At 33.3% G+C, this 15,747-nt stretch overlaps 1 protein-coding gene across 2 annotated transcripts in view; it reads left to right on the top strand.

Moving 5' to 3' along the window:
• XPO5 (exportin 5) overlaps positions 1 to 15,747 on the top strand; it is a 59,692-nt gene that overhangs the window by 8,942 nt on the left and 35,003 nt on the right. The window contains exons 6-9 of one of the 2 annotated variants that reach the window (XM_012549078.3): positions 1,523 to 1,549; positions 2,453 to 2,638; positions 14,210 to 14,286; positions 15,113 to 15,212. In XM_012549078.3, coding sequence (XP_012404532.1) covers positions 1,523 to 1,549; positions 2,453 to 2,638; positions 14,210 to 14,286; positions 15,113 to 15,212 — 390 coding nt within the window. The remainder of the gene's footprint in view (positions 1 to 1,522; positions 1,550 to 2,452; positions 2,639 to 14,209; positions 14,287 to 15,112; positions 15,213 to 15,747) is intronic. The other variant, XM_023502987.2, reaches the window with a different exon arrangement.

Raw genomic sequence — 15,747 nt, forward strand, 5'->3', positions numbered from 1 at the left:
CCAGTCTACCTTTTCCCATGTTTATATGTACTCCACATATCAGCCAAACTGTCCTGCTTGCCATTCCCCTAACTCAGTCCATTTTCTACTTCCATGCTTCCCTACTTCCCCAAATTTATGGAAGGCATTACCTTCATATCTAACTCTTGAAATCCCCAGCTTCCCTCAGGATTAAGTTCATTTGTTAGCATCTATCTTTTTTACATTTTTATTTTTTTATCCTTAATTTGAGTGAATATTATATAAAATGAGCCATCATTATGTTGTAAAGTAAAAGAGGATCATACATGAAATTCTGAGTCTCTTATGTTGAGCTTGCTTTTCTTTTTAAGAACATGCTAAAACTATCATATAACTTTTCTTGATTAAAGCTTTTTATTTTCAAAACATGCATAGATAATTTTCAACATTCATCTTTGTAAAACCTTGTGTTCTAAAATTTTTTTTCTTTCCTTCCCCCACTCTCTCCCCTAGATAGAAAATAATCCAATATATGTTAAACATGTGCAATTCTAATTGTGGAAATTATCATGCTGCCCATAAAAAATCAGGTCAAAAAGGGAAAAAATGAGAAAAAACAAAATGCAAGCAAACAACAATAAAAAAGGTGAAAACCTTATGTTGTGAACTTAGTTCCCACAAATCCTCTCTCTGAATACAGATGGCTCTCTTCATCACAAGACCATTGGAATTGGCCCATCATTTAACTTTTCAAATCTGTCCTAGTTGCCTATAATTTCCTCTGCTCTTCTTTTTATTATCTTTTTGAAAAAGGGAAACCTCTTAAAATTCTTAAGTTTCCCACTCCTTTCATCGTATTGAAAAAAAATTAAAAACAAAAGTTTTGTAACAATATCATGTATTCAAGCAAAATAGATTCGCTCTTTAGCCATGTTAGAAAAATGTATGTCTTATTCAGCATCCATTTCTGTCTGGATACTGTCTACTTTTCTTTTCTTGTCTTTTCTAAAACCCCTAGTTCTTGGCATTTGCTGTCATCCAATCATCTTGAATTTGCTAACCTGTTTTCTTTGTAATCTTGAGAGCAGGAAGTATTTTTCATTTCTGTCTTATCATTTCTATTTCCATAGCCCAACAGAATGGTTTTCATATGTTGAATATGGTTGAATTTGGTCACAGAGTTAAAAGACATTTCTTTTTGTTGTTGTTGTTGAGGAAGAATTCATGTTGAAATAAATTTTCTCTTTCTGTGATGAAAAATTAAAAATCCAAATTTTTGCTGACTTAGTTTATATACAATATAGATTAAACATACTTATTAACTGAATATATTTTGGAAGTTACTGTAATCTAGCATAGTTTTGCTTCCAATTCTATAACTTTTCAGAAGGGTATTATCCTGAAGTGATAAAGAATAAAATGTGTTAAATAGATTTTAAACCTCATGATTTTTCAAAGGTGGATTTTCACCTTTGGATTGGGGAAATAAGGAAGACTGTTGCACAATCATTTACTGTGATGAAGTAGATCCTTATTCCTTTTTTTTTTTCCCTTTCCCCAGAAAACAGATACTTCCTTGGAGCCAAAGGTAAGCAGTATAGCATATAGGGAAACAGCTTAGAGTCCTTGTAGAAAAATTCTTTAGTTATGTGCATTTATAAGTAATAATTAGAAGTAATTCTAGGTAATGGAGGACTTGGTTTCTGCAATGTCAACCAATCATCTCACAGATCTTTGCTTCTTTAGTCTTAGATAAAAGTATATTGTTTGGAATTTGTTGAGAAAACGTGGTTTTGTTGTGGGTTTTTTTATTTGTCTTGTTTTATTTTTTCAATAGTATTTTTTAAATTACATGTAAAAGATAATTTTCAACAATCATTTTTGCAAGATTTTGAGTTCCAAATTCTTTTTCTCCCTGATTATTTTCCATCTCCTCAAGACAGCAAGCAATCTGATGTAGGTTATACGTGTACCATTATTTTGAACATTTTCCATTAATCATGTTGGGAAAGAAAAATCAAAACAAAGAGGGAAAATCTACAAGAAAGAAAAGCCAAACAACAAAAAAAGGTGTCACTATTGATCCACATGGGAAAACAGATTTGTTGACAATAATTATCAATATGAATTTATAGAGTTTACCGAACTGCCATCTTTGAAGTATCTGTATTTGAGAAAGAAACTTCTAAATTCCCTCCCAGCTATTAGAAATAAAAAGAATCATCTTTTTCAAGTAAAATTAGAAATAAGAGTCAGACTTACCGAACATTAATTAACATCTACTCTGTGCAAGGAAGTTATACTAAAAAGATGAAAAGTACAGCTCCAAAGAGTTAAAGGCAGAATATTTTATGTGTGCATATAAGTATATAATATGTTCACAATGAGGTATAGTGTGGTTGAGGTAAAGTGTTCTGGAATAAAAGGAGGGAGTAAGAATCTTTTTAGCTAAGAGGCACTATTTCATTTGCATATTTATTTTCCTGTTTAGGCCCAGGCTAACTGCAGGGTAGGAATAGCAGCACTCAATACCCTGGCAGGCTATATTGACTGGGTGGCCATGAACCATATTACAGCTGAAAATTGCAAACTCCTGGAAATGCTGTGCTTACTTCTGAATGAACCTGAACTTCAAGTAGGAGCGGCTGAATGTCTTCTAATTGCAGTCAGCAGGAAGGTATGTTGTTTCCTAGTTAAAAGATGTTTCCTCAGCATTTATGATATCCAGGACACTGTACTGGTTACTGAAACTGAAGTGATCAAATAAAATAGGCTTTGCCCTCGAGGTATTTACAGCAACCTATAGGTATGTGTAAAAAATATAAAGAATAATAATACAACTTCAAAGGAAGTTAGAACCAAGTTCTATAGGAAACTCGAGGAGGATGAGATTTTTTTTACCTAAGGATGAAAATATAGGAGAAACTTATGAAAGAAATGTCAGCCAAGTTCAGGTTTGAAAAAAGGAGAGATTTCAGCAGAAAGAAAGAGAAAAGGGAATAAGGAAGACAGATGTCTGTTTTCATCAAGCAAAGATAAAAACAAAAGGATATTAAAAAACAGTAAATAATTTTATTTGGTCAGAATGTTGAATGCAGGAAAAAAGAGTATAGTATGAGATCTTGGTTAAGCAGATTTTGGAGGCCTACGAATAGCCAGCCTAAGCAGTTTGGATTTGATTTGTTAGGCAGTAAAAAGCTATTAAGCATAATAAAAGAATGAAGTGATAAGAGCTATGCCTTAGAAAGGTAGTCCATTAGCGGCATATAGGGTAGATTAGAATAAGGATAGACTGTAGTTGAGATGACCAGTTTAGTTTTTTACTGGTAATTCAAGCCAGAATTAATGAAGACCTGAACTACAATATTGGCACTGCAAGTAGAAAGGAAGGGATTGATTTGAAATAGAAGAATTGATAGGTTTGGGCAGTTGCCTGGATATGAGTGAAAAGGGCATTAACTATAACTAAGCTAAAGTTAAGTAACTAAAAGGGTTGATGATTTCATCATTGGAAACAATAAAAAGCAGGTCTTGTATGAAAGGTATATTAAGTTTTAGGCCTATGATCTTGAGGTATTTGTTGTATGTACTTCAAGGTGGAAAAGACCAACTAGCAAATAGAACTGTGGCATTGTAACTCTCAGCTCATAGAGGAATCTTCTGAATATAGGTGGAAAAGACCAACTAGCAAATAGAACTGTAGCATTGTGACTCTTAGCTCATAGAGGAGTCTTCTGAATATAGGTAATCATTAAAACCAATAGTGATCAGTGTGATACCCCAGGGAAAATTTATATAAAGAGAAACATGGTCAAGAGCAAAGCCTTAGGGTTTTGAAAGAAAAAGTCCTATTGTACTCAAGAACAAGGAAGCACTGCTTATGACTTTGTTTGTTTGATCCAAGTACATCTGTGCCCTTCCTCATCCTTTCCCTAACCCTGAAACTAGATAGTGAGTTGGATGAAATGAATAAACCATGGAAAAGTCTGAATTATATGAGAAAATGTATTGGAGAAGATATCCAGGAATAAACCCTGAGTAGTATAACTGCCTCAAAGTCCAGATAATATCTTTCTCAGGAAAAAAAATAATCCTGGCCAAAGGGACTGCAGAAGTACCTGAAAGATGTGAAACAAAGTACAGAAAGGAAAAGCTAGAGTGGAAAGGATAGCAAGGACACCTTTAGAACAGATGGTAAAACGTCTCACCAAAGAATGAATGCCCTAAAATTTAGATTGGGACAGACAATACAACTCAATGAGACAACAAGATATAATCAAAGAAAAAGTTTAAATAGAAGAAAATTATCAGACTGTCTTGAAAAAAAACAATCTATAGCCATATTTCAAAAAATTACAAGAGAAAACTTCCCAGAACTCTTAGAGCCAGAGGACAAAGTAAAAATAGGGAATACTATTTATGAATACTCCCAGGAATAAGCCAAAAGAGAAAGCTTTCAGAGCAAAGAAAAAATACAAACAGGTAAAAATTATGTTCAAATATCAACAAGCCACAATAAGGTTCACATCACATTTAGCACTGTCAGCAGTAATGATGGGATGACTGAATATAGTATTGCAAAAATGATAAAAGTTTAAAATCAAGAATAGCCTATTCAGCAAACCTAACTGTAATGTTACAGTGAAGGAAATGAGTTTTTAATAAAATAAAATATTTCCAGGCATTCCTGATAAAAAGACTCAAACTGAGCCAACATTTTCTTTTTTTTTTTTTCTTTTTTTTTTTTTACATTCATTTCCCAGTGTTTTTAATTTGGGTGTAGCTGCTTCTGTCCATCATTGATCAATTGAAACTGAATTAGGTCTCTTTTTCAAAGAAATCCACTTCCATCAGATTACATCTTCATACAGTATCGTTGTTGAGGTATATAATGATCTCTTGGTTCTGCTCATTTCACTTAGCATCAGTTCATGTAAGTCTCTCCAAGCCTCTCTGTGTGCATCCTGCTGGTCATTTCTTACAGAACAATAATATTCCATAACATTCATATACCACAGTTTACCCAACCATTCTCCAATTGATGGACATCCACTCAGTTTCCATCTTCTAGCCACTACAAACAGGGCTGCCACAAACATTTTGGCACATACTGGTCCCTTTCCCTTCTTTAGTATCTCCTTGGGGTATAAGCCCAGTATGAGCCAACATTTTCAAATGGAAATGCAGCTACCAAAAGAAACTAAAAAAGTACATATGTTTATGATGAATTATTCACATGTTAACAGGGGAGAGAAAAAACAAAAGTCCTCAGAATTAGTATCTTTAAAGGTCAGAGAAAAGGTTAAAAATGTCATGCTTTGGATGATTTCTTTCTTAGGAAAAGACACATGAAATGTGTAAGGGATAATACTGAAGAACAAATGAAGGGGAGGGAAATCACTTGGGTGATATAGATGCAGATAATGAAAAGGTTGAAGAGGAGGAAATGAGAAAGAACAGGAATCCCATCGGTCTTTTATCTGAATCAAACAGGAAAGATAGAACAAAATTACACACATTTGCATGTACACACATCTCATTGTTGAAATACTTAAACTCAAAAGGGAAATAAGAGGAAACTGGGATAAAGGGAGGCATTTAAAATCATGATCACAAGTATCAGGAAAACTTTTTACCACTATTATGAAGAGAGCCATAAGAACAAAGAGAATACAATGACAAGAAATACACAATTAACAAATGTTTGTGAATGTACCTGTAAAATAGTAGAATGAATTAAAAACTAGAATCTTTACCAAAAACACAAATGAAGTACAAAGAGCAAAGGTTATAATGGAGAAATATTAGGTTTTTGATTTTTTCCCAATAAAATTGAGATTAAGCAAAAAAGGCCTTTTTCTCTACTATTTCATAGTGCTAGAAATGAAAGTTATTTGCAATAAGACAGGAAAAAAGAAATTGAGGTAATAACATAGGCAAAGAAATAGCAAAACTATTGTTTTTTGCAAGTATGATGAATTTTTAGAAAAACCTAAAATTAACCAAGAAATTGAAACAACAAATCTATAAAAGTTATTACCATTCCTTTGTGTTATCAAGAAAACCCAGGAGGAATAGTTATAAAGTGAAATTCCACTTAAAATAACTACAGAAGCATATATTTGTAAGTATGTCTAAGTTGCACCCAGGAATTATATTAAATTAGAAATAGAAAACATTTTACAGAAATAAAGATCTAAATAATTTAAGAATTATTTAATTTATTTATTATCATTAATTGCTTATGAAAAGGTCAAGTCAATATAATAGACACTATCCCAAACATGCCTATATTGACTGACTTTTTCCAATGCATTCCCAATTGAACTACCAAAGAAATATTTTGTAGAACTAGAAAAAAAAAATCATAATGAAATTTGGTGCAAAGGAATAAAAGATCAAGAATATCAAGGGTAATAATATGGGTAAAAATTGAGAAGGAAGGGTTATCAGTACTAAATTTAAAAAACTACAGAGCAATAATCATTAGCGATGGATCAGTGGAACAGATTAAGTATAAATCAGGCAAAAACAGAAGAATATATTGTTTGTTCAATTCAAAGACCCAATTATTGGGGAAAGGATTCAACTGTTCAAGAGAAACTATTGGGGAAACTGGATAGCAAGCTGGCAAAAATGAGGTTTAGATTAGCATCTCATTGTAAACTAAAATAAGTTTCTAAAGAATACATGACCTAGACATAAAAGGTCCTATCGTAATAGATTAGTGGAAGCAGGAAAAACTTTTAAGTTAGGGAAAGAATTCATGATTTAGTAAGTGACAGGAATGGGCACTTTTGATTATATGAAACTTAAGTTTTGCCAAGACATCTAAATGTATCAAAACTTAGAAGGAAAACGACAGGAAAATGTTTTGCATTAGTTTTCTCCAAGTTATATTAGAAACTGATTCACATGTATAAGACTTAAGAATCGTTCCATAATCCATAAATAAAGGCTATGAACAGGTAGTTTTCAAAGCAAGAGTCCAAACTTTAAACAACCACATAAAAAATTGCTCTAATTAGAGAAATGCATATTAAGACAACTTCAAGGCTTTACCTCATAACCAGACTAGCAAACATGGGGGGGGGGGCGGGGGGGGGGGGGGGAAACAATATAAGTTGGCAGGGTTATGTCATAGTACATAGGCATGTGGAACTTTGATTTGAGTGACTCTAGAAAGCTGCTTGGAATTCTCCTGTTCCTGACCTGGGTTTAAGTCTGAACAAGAAAAACTGCTTCTGAACTCTGCCCTATCAGCATGCAGAAAGCTTTGCTGCCTTAGAGCTGCAGAATCATGAGCTACCCATTGGTCTGAGATTCTTGCTCCGGCTACTCTGCATCTTGAGCTAGACTTGGAGGGAGGTCCTGTGGTGCCCTGGCTGCAGCCTGCCCCACCCATAGATTCAAATGTAGAAAGGCTTTGAATTTTATTTTTCATATTTGTAATGAGCTCATTGTTTAATGGGGAGGTGATGAGAGAGGTTAGTGAAAGAATAGAACACAAAAAATATTTATACCATGATATTATTCCAACTTTCAATATAATTTATTCCTATGCAATGGTTATTCTATGTATTTCAGTTCCTTTCTGTTAGCTATTATTATTGTTCAGACTGAATGGGGAATATTTTAACAGCTGAAAGTACTGTGTTAATGAGGTAAAAGGAGAATGGTGTTTAAACAGAACAGTGGAGTTTGATATCTTAGGAGAACAAGTTGAGACCAAGATGGCCAAGTGTCAGGAAGCAGTGCAGCCCAGCTCTTCTCCATAAAACTCCTCCACACGTCTAAGAAATGCACTGATAGGGACATCTCCAAAAAGTTCTGCCAGGTCAGCTCAAGTCAATATAGGAAAACCGATCTTAGGGACAGAGTTCAGTTAGAAGTTGCTCATATGTAGAGTACTCCAGAAACCAGGGATCGGCTGTATACCAGGGCAAGAGGAAATCCCAGATTCATCCTTAGGCTCTATCAGCCCTATAGTACTTCAAATGACAGGTGTGGAAAATAGAGAAGAGATTAATAAAATTGGAAGTAAGAAAACTATTGAGCTAATAAAAACTTGGAACTGCCTTATAAGAAAAAAAAAATAATAAATCATTGGTTAATTTGATTTAAAAAAAAAAAAAAAAGAAAGCCCAATTGCCAGTATCAAACATGAAAAGGGTGAATTTACCACCAATGAAAATGAAATTAAAACAATTATAAATTGCCCAAATTAACAGAAGATAACCCCATCTTAGAAAAAGAAGCTGAACAAGTCATCACTAAATTCCCTAAGAAAAAGACCCCAGGGCTAGATAGATTCACAAGTAAATTCTACCAAACATTTAAAGAACAATTAATTCCAATACTATACAAACTATTTGGAAAAAATAGTTAAAGAAGTCCTGCCAAATTCCTTTTATGACATAAATATGGTGCTGATAACCTAAATCAGGAAGAGGTGAGAACAAAGAAAATTGTACGCCAATTTCCCTAATGAATGTTGATGCAAAAATTCTATATAAAATATTAGCAAAGAGACAATAGCAATATATCAGAAATACTATGTATATGGTATTTAGACCAGCAATTACAGGGCTGGTTCAATATTAAGGAAAACTACCAGCATAATTGACCCTATCAATAACAAAAGCAATGAAAATCATAAGATTATTTCAGTAGAAATATACAATACTCATTCCTATTAACACTAGAAAGCATATGTATTATAAATACATATTTATATATATTTACATATACATATACATTTTAAAAATAATAAGCAGAATCTGTTTAAAGCAAGTATTAACTGTAAATGGGATAAGTTAGAAGCCTTCCCAGTAAAATCAGGGGTAAAGTGAGGATATCCATTATCACCACTATCCTATATTTTACTGAAAATGTTAACTATAATATTGAGAAGAAAAAGAAGTTGAAGGAACCAAAACAGGCAGTAAGAAAACAAAACTTACCCTTTCCCGATGATATACTTAGAGAATTAGGTAAAAAACTGGTTGATATTAGCAACTTTAGCCAAGAAAAAAAATTTTTTTCTGGTTATACATATATATTAAATTTTTAAATACACATTTCTTTATGAATCATGTTGGGAGAGAAAAATTAGAACAAAAGGAAAACCATGAGAGGAAAAAAAAAAACAACAGAAAAAAGTGAACATAGCATATGTTGACATTCAATCTCCATAGTTCTTCTGGATATAGATGGTGTTTTCTATCCAAAGTTTATTGGGATTGCCTTGGATCAATGAACCACTGAGAAGAACCAAGTCTTTCATAGTTGATCATTGTACAATTTTGCTATTGCTATGTATAATGTGTGACTGGTTCTACTTATTTTGCTTAACATCAGTTCATGTAAATCTTTCTGTGCCTTTCTATAATCAGCTTGGCCATCATTTTTTATAGAACGGCACAGAAGGCACAGAGTAGTGTGGCACATAGTATATATAGTATACTATACTATACTATACTCTATACTCTATTATAATATAATATAATATAATAATTATATATAACATATAAAATTTTCCATTTCCTTCATATACCACAACAACTTATGCAGCCATTCCACAAGTGATGGGCATTTACTCATTTTCCAATTTTTTGTTACCACAAAAAGCTGCTACAAACATTTTTGCAAATGTGGGTCCTTTTCTCTCCTTTATGATTTCCTTGGGATACAAACCCAGTAGTGACACTGATGGGTCATAAGGTGTGCTTAATTTTATAGGCTTTTGAGTATAGTTGCAAATTGCTCTCCAAAATGGTTGGATCATTTTACAACTCCACTTACAATGCATTTCTTTTCCCAAATCCCCTCCAACATTTATCATTATCTTTTCCTGTCATCTTAGCCAATCTGAGAGCTATGTAGTGGTACCTCAGAGTTGTTTTAATTTGCATTTTTCTAATCAATACTGATTTAGAACTTTTTTTCCATATGACTATAGATGGCTTTAGTTTTAATTTCATCATCTAAAAATTGTAACTTTAGCAAAATTGCAAGATATAAAATAAGCCCACGTGAATCATCAAAATTTTTATTATTAAGAAAGTTCAGCAGCACGAGTTATAGAAATTCTACTTAAAATAACTGTGTACAATGTAAAATTACCTGCTAAAACAAACTCTGGAACTACATTAACACAATTGCAAAACATTTTTCACACAAAGTCAGATCTAAAAATATCAATTGTTCATGGGTAAGTTGAGCCAATATAATAGAAATGATAATTCTACCCAAATAAATTTACTTAGTCAATGCTATACCAATCAGATTACCAACAAAATTCATCTGAAAGAACAAAATGTCAAGAATAGCAAGAGAATTCATGAAAAAAAAGTGAAGGAAGGTGGCCTAGTCATGTCACATCTCAAACTTATTTCAGTAGAAATTTGCTTCCTGCTAAGCAGGAAATCTGCTTAGAAATAGAGTGGTGCCTCAGAGGAAGAGATTAGGTACACAAGATACAGTAGTAAGTGACCATAGTGATCTAGTGTGTTGGATAAACCCAAAGATGCTAGCTTTGGGACAAGAACTCATTATTTGACAAAGACTATTATAAAGTTGAGACACTAATGCACTGTTAGAGCTATAAACTCTATGATGGAAACATTCTGGAGAGCAACTTGGAACTCTACTCAAAGGGCTATAAAACTGAGGCAGCACTCTTTAATCCAACAATACCACTCTAGTCTATATTCCAAAGAGATCAAAGGGAAAAGAATCTATACAAAAATATTTTATAGCAGCTCTTTTTGGGGTGGTGAAGAATTGGAAAAGGAGGGGATTTCTGTCAATTGGGGAATGACTATTGTACTATGAGAAATAATGACTAGACTAAAATTTCAGAAAAACCTGGGAAGATATACATGAATTGGTATAAAAAAAAAAAAAAAGTGAGTAGAATCAGAAACATATTATAAACAGAAACAGCAGTAGTGTTCATTGATTCACTGTGAATGATTTAGCTATTGTCAGCAATAGTGGTCTGAGACAATACTGAAGGACTTTGGTTGAAAAATGCTCTCCACCTCCAAAGAAAGAACTGATGGAGTCTGAGTGCAAGAATTAATAGAATCTGAGTACAGATTGAAACATACTGTTTTTTACTTTTTCATTTTTCTTGGGTGGTTTTGGTTTGTTTTTTTTGGAGGGGAGGTCTGTGTTTTCTTTTGCAACATGGCTATCAATTTGTTTACTGTCTAAGGGAGATAATTTGGAATTCAAATTGTTTTTTTAATGAAATGTTTAAAAATGTCTTGGAATTGGGGAAAAATAAAATATTTTAATTTTAAAAAGGAATGACAAGTCTGAACTGGTAGCTTTATCATTCACTAGTCATTTGTCATTCACTTTGTCATTCACATTCTGGCTTATAGACCCAAGTCAACCTCTGAAGGAAACCTGTGCATGAGTTTGGTGTTATCAAATAGGAAGGCCCCAGAAGTTCAGGAGCTGGCAGCAGCCGTAGAGCTTAGACCTCAGGGACAGTTCATCCTGGAGAAGAATAACTAGAGTAGGAATCCCAAACCAAAGTGGAACTTGGGATTCTGTTGCTGAGGTAACAGAGTTTTCCAGCCAATTGATGGGCTAAGTCCAGCAGCATCTGGTCTTGTTCAGACCTAAACCCAGGCCAAGATCTTGTAGAATTCAAACCAGACAGACAGCATATCAGAAAGCCTGATTGTAGGGCAAAGCGCCCTATATCAGATCACTTTGACAATGAAAGCTTCAAGGTCCCCAACCTGGCCCTGAGATCCTGGAATAACAAAACACTCGGTATTCTCAACAGAGCAACAAGACTAGCCATTGGCATCCAGAGAGAGAACTACAGATACTGAATATGAATCTTTCTCATGATGTTTTTTTCCTTTTTGCTCTGATTTTTTTCTTGTGCAACATGACAAATATGAAAATATGCTTAAAAGAATTATACTTTTTTTGTTTTTTTAATATAATTTCTTTTATTATTATATATGCTTTCTTGAACTGGGAATTTGTTATATATTTTGAATCTTCCCTAATATTCTTTTAATTTTTCTCTTTTTTTTTTTTCCTTCATGTTAATAGCTTTCTATTTTTCCAAATATAGACAAAGGTAGTTTTCAACATTTAGCTCTGTAAAATCTTGTGTTCCAAAATTTCCTCCCTTCTTCTGGCCCATAAACAGCAAGTAATTAAAGATAGATTAAACATGTGGGAATTGCACATTTAACCTATTCAGATTACTTGCTATCTTGACAAAGGGGGAAGTAAGAAAGGGACGGAGAAAAATTTGGGACACAAAGTTTTACGAAATCTGTCTTTACATGTATTTGGAAAATAAAATACTATTGAAAAAAAAATTTAGCCTCTTAGATCACTTGAATAGTAGGCCAAAGTAGAAACAGAAAAAAATCTTACAGTCACCTCTTAAAAGAGAACCCAAATTGAAAATGATCAGGAACATCTTAGCCAAAGTCCAGTTTCCAGGTCAAAGGAAAAAGTATTGCATACACCTAGAAAAAAAGAATTTGAGTACTAACAAGCCATACTCAGAATCATATATTGGTATGGTAGACATCACTATAAAGCAGTGAAGAACTTGGAATACAATATTAGAGAAGTTGAAAGATGTAAGGACTTAAGCCAAAGAATAGTTGACTAAACTGAACATAATGCTTCAGGGAGAGAAATAGACCTTTAATGAAAAAGAGGACTTCCAAATATTTCTGATGAGAAGAATGATGCTGTGTAGAAACCTTGATGTCCAAGCAGAGGATTGCTGAGAAATCTTAAAAAGTAAACATGAATAATCAATTATAAAGGATTAAACAAAAATAAACTGCTTACAATCAGATATGAGAAATTGATGCACATGACCGAACTCTATCACCTGGGTTCATAAAGAGTATTCAAATAGACAAGACCCAGGAGTAGTACTGTTATGTCTTGATGATCTGTTTAAAAAAAAAAAAAATAGAGAGGAAGGAAAAGGGCTAGGAAGATTATCTCTTGTAATCAAGGTGTACATATAGTTATCTGTAAAACAAAAAGGAGGGGTGAGAGGAAGCAATTGACACTTGAACTTCCCTCATTTAAGCTGGTCAAAGGAAGGAACAATACATTTATTATGTACAGAAATACATTTCACTTAATTGGGAAATGAAGGTGGGAGAGGGGGGGATATGGTATGTGTGAGTGAATGGGGGGGGGGTGAAGAGATGTATATATATATCGAGAGAGCTCTTTTGATGTGGCAAAAAATGGGAATCTGAGTACATAACCTATTATGTTATGGTATATATATATAATGGAGTATCATTGAATTGTACTCATCAGTGTGATAACCATTATTAATAATAAAACATACTAGAAATGAAGGATTCAGAATGAACATTTTTTGAGGGAGGTGGGGAATGTAGTCAATATGGAAATTTGTTTTCATTAATTATACATGTTTGTTATATTTTGGGATTCTTTTTTTCTTGTGTTCTTAATTAATGGTTGGTAGGAGGCAGGCAGATTTTTAGAATGGAAATTGGGGTAAATGGAAAAGTAGCTACATGTTAATATACTTTTTCCTAGACATTTGACAACATATGAAGAGAAACTATAGTTTGAGGAACAAGTCATTTAAGGGAAGGTGTTTTGGGGCTAGAGGGGACCAGAACTGTGTTGGCCACAAAGTTCTCCAGGCAAACTTTAAGAGTTTCACTTTTTTCTGTTTGCGGCTGACTAAAACTGTCTCCTACTGCATCTTTAGATGGCAGTTGATTGCCTTCCTTATATATCTATGTCCTTATGGAGCTCAGTTGTCAGAATATAAATAAACATTCCATACTACATTATACTTTTTTTTCCTTTTATTACACCAGCTCTGAATCTTGAAATTTCACTATTGAACAGTGCTAAATTTGTTATTAGATATTGGAATTAATACTGCAAGGTGGATCTTAACTGCATCTTAAAAGCTAGTTGTAATGATCTTTTAATTCTCCTCGTTAGCATGTAGTACTTAAGAGTATAGATCTTAAATTTTTAAACCAAGTTTTGCCATCAATTAATTTAATTTTGCCATTAACTAACTTAATCATGTTACATCTAAGAAACCATGTAACAGTATGTTTTTGTGTAGTTAATATGCACTGAAAGTAGTAGATATCAAGGTTTTGGAGATCTTGATAATATAAGTAAGTGGCATATTTTAACTTACACCTTTATTTTGACCTAAGTTTCTCTTGATTTTGTCTAGGGCAGGTTGGAAGACCGGAAGCCTTTAATGGTGTTGTTTGGAGATGTTGCCATGCATTATATACTCACTGCTGCTCAGTAAGTATTTTTTCTTAATAAACAGAATATTTTTCTAAGCCTATTGCTATTAAAGACTACATGTCTGAACTCTTTCTTCCCAAATGCTGTTTGCTAATCTACTATGGATAGTATTTGTTTAAGAAAACAAAGCAGTTCTCAAAGACAATAGTCAGTATTTTTAGAAAATTCAGTGCTAGAAATAGGTTCCAGTACTTGTAATTTTCTTTATAATGCACCCTTTGGTGTGTGTTATTTCTTCTCAAACTTTCCGTCTTTTCAGGACTCTTGTACTTTGCATCCTCCATTTTCTCACGATCCATTGGCCTCTTAATTTTAATCAGAAAAGAAACCTGGGGTCACATTATGTCAAAACTTCAGCCCCAATTAGACATTATCTATTTAGCATCCTTCAATGTAAACTATTGTTCAAAAACAGAGTCTGATTTCAACCATGAACCCTTGCACTTTGTAATTTTTAGTTGTCACCATTCTTCTCTTCCAGGGTTGTCTCTGAGTCATCTCTAGTTGTCATCCAGCATTTTTAAGTATAACAGTTATTTATAGACTCGTGTCCCAAATTATCAGTTTTGAATGAAAAAAAAATCAGAATTTTATGACTGTCAAAAATAGAAAATATAATGGATGGACTTTTGAGAAGTATGGTTTTATTTAGCAAACTTATTTCTTTTTCCTTCCTTATTTATTTCCTTGTTTCTGTAATATAATTCATATGAGGGGGCAGAAAAATGGCCATTCTCATTTATGTTTGTTTAATGAAGAATCCCTTTGTCCTAACCATAGAGTCTTTCCAAACTTAGACCCTCTTTCATCTGTTCTCTCTTAGGACTGCTGATGGTGGAGGCCTTGTAGAAAAACACTATGTTTTCTTGAAGAGACTTTGCCAGGTCTTGTGTGCTTTAGGCAGCCAACTATGTGCTTTATTGGTAAGCGTTCTGCAAGGATCATTGAAGTCTGAAAGACTTGGAAACTTTTGAGCATTCAATGATACCATCAGAGACAGGGACTTAGAAATTATCTCCCTTGATTTATATGTGGTACTCTAGCCATTAAACTGAACTTGATACGGGAAGATTGTCGTATAGACTATGTTAATGTGTTTGATTGGGAATAGGATGTGAGTTTAGGATTTCTTTTAACTAGTATGTTCCTAATGGACAGATACTGTACACAGTTGTAATATTATCATATGACTATGCTAATTTATCTTTCAATGATGTTGTTATTGTGTAACTATTCCTTACTAAATGAAGTTAAGTTTGACATTTTTCAACATTGTAAAAGCACAAAGAAATACTTTCTAAAACACTAGTCACTATGTATATCACTTCTTGTTGGTGACCTTATTTTAACACAGAAGCCTAGTGTGTGAAGAGAATATTCTTTAGGTTAAATGTTATTGCCTATTAATTTGGAAATGAAAGGCATAACCTAAGCAAGTGGAGAAAACTAATTTTGTGG

This window comes from Sarcophilus harrisii, chromosome 4 (genome assembly GCF_902635505.1).
Source record: "Sarcophilus harrisii chromosome 4, mSarHar1.11, whole genome shotgun sequence".
NCBI classification, from domain to species: domain Eukaryota; kingdom Metazoa; phylum Chordata; class Mammalia; order Dasyuromorphia; family Dasyuridae; genus Sarcophilus; species Sarcophilus harrisii.